The sequence below is a fragment of the Adiantum capillus-veneris genome, chromosome 14 (genome assembly GCF_014529385.1).
Source record: "Adiantum capillus-veneris isolate H3 chromosome 14, ASM1452938v2, whole genome shotgun sequence".
Lineage (NCBI taxonomy): Eukaryota > Viridiplantae > Streptophyta > Polypodiopsida > Polypodiales > Pteridaceae > Adiantum > Adiantum capillus-veneris.
In genome coordinates, this window is record NC_140944.1 from 53,601,199 (window position 1) to 53,606,053 (window position 4,855).

Below are 4,855 nucleotides of genomic sequence, written 5' to 3' on the forward strand. Positions count from 1 at the left end.
AGAGAGAGAGAGAGAGAGAGAGAGAGAGAGAGAGAGAGAGAGAGTTTCCCTGTCCATGACCTAAATTGGAAGAGATAGTGACTCACGAAGTAGGAGCATATATGGTGTTTGTGTCTTAACTTGGAGAAAGTTTGTAAGAAAACACTTTGGACATTCTCAAACTCTTTCCAAGTAGGCTTCTAGATACTCTCGCCCCACACTTCAACTCCATAAAGAAGAACCGTTGTCACCAATGTGTCAAAAAAGTACTTCTTAAGAGCCCAACATTTGAAGTCCCTAGCATAACACATGTTCTCAGAAGCATAGTACACTCTCTTCCTAGCTTCCAAATGATGCATAGCACACTCATGCCACTTGTGATTGGTGAGAACCTCAAGGATAATATCTTAAAAATAGACTTGGTTCAAGGTCAATGATGTCATTGCTAGCATGATCCTAGATTTGGACCAAAGACCTAGCATATTGCTTACTAGCCTAATGGGTAACTCACACCACGTCAGAAGGAATCAAGAGTGAGGAAGACCACTGTAACCTTAAAGGACATTCATGGAAATAAAATATATTTTGACTACGAACTCAGCACTTTCTAAAGTAGAGAACACTTCATTCTCTTTAAACCCTACACTTGATTTGACCTCATATTTGCTCAATATTTGCTTATGCATTGCAACTCTTTTAATGAATGTAGCCTTACTTTGTGCACTACTTTTTTTTTAATAGACAACTGGAATTTGTTCTGAAATGGTACAAAAACTTGGGCTCCATTGCTTCAAAGAAGTAACTTTGAAGAAGAGCAGTGAGCATAGGACAAGATCCCCTTGCACAATGCTCATATGAGCAAAGGCTAAGAGGAGAGACTTGAGGAGTATTAGAGGGGTTGGGTGGATTTGCGGAGTGCGAAGGGGTTATGTTGAATGAGTGAAGTGGAGGAGATTCAAGTGATGATGAGGGAGGTAATCTCAATGGCATTGGGGACAAAGATAGTGCTTCTGGTGAAGGGGCAAGCGAGGGTTGTGAATTTGATGGGAATGGAGAAGATAAAGGCGTTTTAGGAGGCCCATCAACAAAAGGTGGTGATTTTGATAACAATGGAGGTGAGTAAGGTGGTGTGGTAGGTGTTCTTATTGGAGGTGGTGTATTTATTAGTGGTCGTTGACTTGAGGAAGGTGGCAGATGTATTAGTGGTGGTTGAGTTATAATATGTAATGTCAATGGAGATGGGGCAAAGAAAGGTGGTTCTAGCAAGGGGGTAGGAGAGGGTTGTGATTTTGATAGAGGTTTTGATTTGCTTGGTGCTTTATTAAAAGGTGGAGGTTTCAACGGACTTTGAGGGGAGAGTGGTAGTTTAGTTGGAGTCCTTATTGGCGGCGGCGGTCCAAGTGGAGGTCGAGGAGAGAAAGGTAGTTTAGTTGGAGTCCCCATATGAGGTGGATGATTTGAGGGAGGTTGTGGTAAGAAGGGAAATCCCATTGGAACAGGAGCAAATGAGTAGGGGTTTGAAGGAGACAAAGGTTGCTTTAGAGGAGGTTGGGATGGGAAATGTGGTTTTGATGGGGAAATTGGAGAAGGGGAATATGAAGTTGGTGTTATTGTGGGTGGAGAAGGAGGAGGATACAAATTTTGTTTTATTGAAGGTGGAGAAGAAGGAGAATATGAAGGAAGTCTTATTGGACTGAAAGAAGACTTGGGGATATTTGGTAGTTGTGGAGGAAACAAAGGTGACTCTACTAGAGGTGGAGACTCATGTGGTTTTAATGTAGGAGAAGGAGACAAAGGTGATGATTCCCATTGAAGAGGAGAATGAGCAATAGGTGAATTTGATATAGAAGGAAGAGAGGCAACCGGTGAATATAGTAAAGGTGGAGGTGGTTGCATTAAAGGTGGAGCAGACGAGAAATTACTATACCTAGGTGTTGGTTTGGATGAGAGAGGAGGAGAGAGGTCGAGAGGACTGGGAGGAGAGGGATGCGGGATCGACATTATAGGGGGTGACATGTAAGGACTTTGAGGTGAGTTTTCCTGTAAAGGTGGAAAAGCAAGGGGTGATTCAAAGTTTGGAGGTGTTGAATGTTTGGGAGGCAACGAATGCATAGAAGGAGATATGAAAATTGAGGGGGGTAACTTTTCAAAAGATGGTGAGGGTGTAGAAGGCAAATTATCCGATGTTGATGGTGAAAACTGTGGAGTTGATAATGCATGAGGGGGTGAGGCTAATGGTGAGAATTGGGAAATCGGTGAAGGTGGTGAACGTTTAACACGTGGTGGAAATCGATAATCAAAAAGGTCTGATGGAGGTGAGGATTGGAATGGAGGATGGTTATACTCGGGTGATGGTGGTGCAAATAATGGAAATTTGGAGGGAGGAGGAGGAGGCATAGGTGTAAAAGAAGAAATGGGAGCTAGTGATTTCTTTGAAGGAGGTGATGAAGTGGGCAAGGAAGTGGGTGAAGAGGAGGGGGCTATTGAGTCGTACGAAGATGAAGAAGGTGGTGAATCATAAGACAAAGGGGGTGAAGATGAGGGAGCTACTAAATCATACAAAGGTGAAGGAGGTGGCGAATCATAAGAAGAAGTGGGTGAAGAGGAGGGAGCTATCGAATCATACAAAGATGAAGGAGATGGTGAATCATAAGAAGAGGTGGGTGAAGAGGAGGGAGCTATCGAATCATACAAAGATGAAGGAGGTGGTGAATCATAAGAAGAGATGGGTGAAGAGGAGGAAGCTATTGATCCATATGAAGATGAAGGAGGTGGTGAATCATAAGAAGAACCGGGTGAAGAGAAGGAAGGTTGTGATTCATATGACGATGAGGGCGAGGGTGAATTCGATGAAAAGGTGGGTGAAAAAGAGAGAGAAGAGGAGGGAGCTGGTGTTTGATAAGAATATGATGGAGGTGTTGAATCATATGGAGGAGTGGGTGAAGGACTAGCTAATGGTGGAGGTAACAAAAACCATGGAGGGTCTGTTCTACCCACTCTAATAAGTGGGCGAAATATTGAGGCTAGAAAACGTGAATTATGTTCAATTTTCTTAACATGTAAAGAAGAAATAGTGAGGAGAAAGGATATAAAAAATAAAATACATACTAGTTTTTTAAATAGAGAAGCCATCATTTGGAATGGAACTTGTCCATGTATAGTTGCTGGTGAGGATGTTTAAGTACACTGCTCACAAGGGAGTACACAAAAATGGTGTGGTGGAACTTTATTGCTCAAGGTAAAATTGTGGTCCTCTAGGATTGTTTGGAACAAAATTTATGATGCTTTGGCTTTTCTCTTTGGTTTATGCTTTCAGGTACTCATACAATCTCATTCGCACATAAAGCTCCAAAATTGCTCAATTAAGTGGACAAATGTATCTTCTAGGTACTCCATATTATTAGCATGACAAGTAGACACGTTAATATTCAAAGCATTAGTATTTTCTTAAAATGGCATTAATTACGACACATTATTACCCAAAAAATTGCTTTATGGAAAGTCATTATTACCCTCCTTTCCACTAAATAGGTGGTGCCAACGTTTGAATTAAGGAGAATCAAACAAGATCCTTTGGGATTAACTCCAAGCAAAAAGGAAAAAGGTGTGTGCCAACAAGCTGGCCTTGGCACTCGAGTCGGAGAGCTAACAAGGGAGGCGGGTGGTAGATAGCTGGCGACATTAGCTCGCAACGGATGTTTGGGCAGGATGAGATCCATGTGGCACCATGCTAGGAAGCATAGGAGGCGTTCGAGGCGACGAGCAGTGCATATTTTTTTTATATATACAAGCGCTCACAAGTTGATCACCTGAGCCATCACGACAAACTAGCTCAGCTCAACAGCACATTTGCTATTGCGAGGTTGTGAGCCCGATACGTCAATGCTGCTTCACCATTCAATAAAACATTGTACAAAAACTAAAGCTTCATTGGATCTCCAAAGATTCGGTCTAATGAATTGAGATAGAGCGGATAGTAGGGGGTACCTAGCTGGAAAAAAATAAAAAGGTAAATAGAATCTAGAGAGACCCCTGTGGCGGGTGATGTTGCATTGCGTCGGCAATGAAACTAGAAGAAATGAAGAGGAGATGGGACGAAGAGGAATGTCGATAGATTTTGGGTAATAAAAATTGAAACAAGCAAAAAAGAAGAGTAATACCTATGTATCATTAAAAAAAGGGAAAATTACCAAAATACCCCTCTAAATTTGTGGAAATTCCCAAAATACCCCTCATATTTCAAAAATTCCCAAAATACCCTTGTATCTATTTTAGCTGGATTGTCCACGATTTCCTAATCTTTATTCTTTTTTGACAATGTATATCCGTTTTTTAGCGCTTAGCATGTAATTTGTCACAAATTACCTCCCAAAAAAAGACAATTATGTCTAAAAATAATGAAGCAATTCATCTCCAAAGCCTACATAACCAGCTCAAATTCTAGTTTTAGTATCTTGTATTCATAGACAATCAATCTTCTTATGAAAAGCTACAATTTTTTAAATTTTTGGATAAATTTACTCTCACAACCAGGGGTATATTGGAAAATTTGAAGGGCATTTTGGAAATTTTTGACAAAATATGAGGGGTATATTGGGAATTTTTGAAATTTGAAGGGTATTTTGGGAATTTCCACAAATTAGAGGGGTATTTTGGTAATTTTCCCTTAAAAAGAATAGAAATTCATGTTTATCGTATCAATTAGCATCTTATAGTAAAAGTCCAACGTGTGAAAAGGCCAAAAGATTGGAGAAAGCATACATGTCAAGCAAAAATTATATATATATATACCTCAAAGAAGAGAGAGAGAGAGAGAGAGAGAGAGAGAGAGAGAGAGAGAGATCTTCGAAGCAAACAAAAACAAGTGAAAGGGTCA

General features: G+C 40.6%; 1 protein-coding gene across 1 annotated transcript; it reads right to left on the reverse strand.

Annotated features, from left to right (window-relative positions):
* Positions 1–607: 607 nt before the first annotated feature.
* Positions 608–3,126, reverse strand: LOC147442380 (uncharacterized). The gene has a single exon (XM_086528576.1). It carries the CDS (start codon positions 3,112–3,114, stop codon positions 703–705), a length of 2,412 nt encoding a protein of 803 aa, XP_086384702.1. The 5' UTR covers positions 3,115–3,126; the 3' UTR covers positions 608–702.
* Between the last annotated feature and the right edge of the window lie 1,729 nt (positions 3,127–4,855).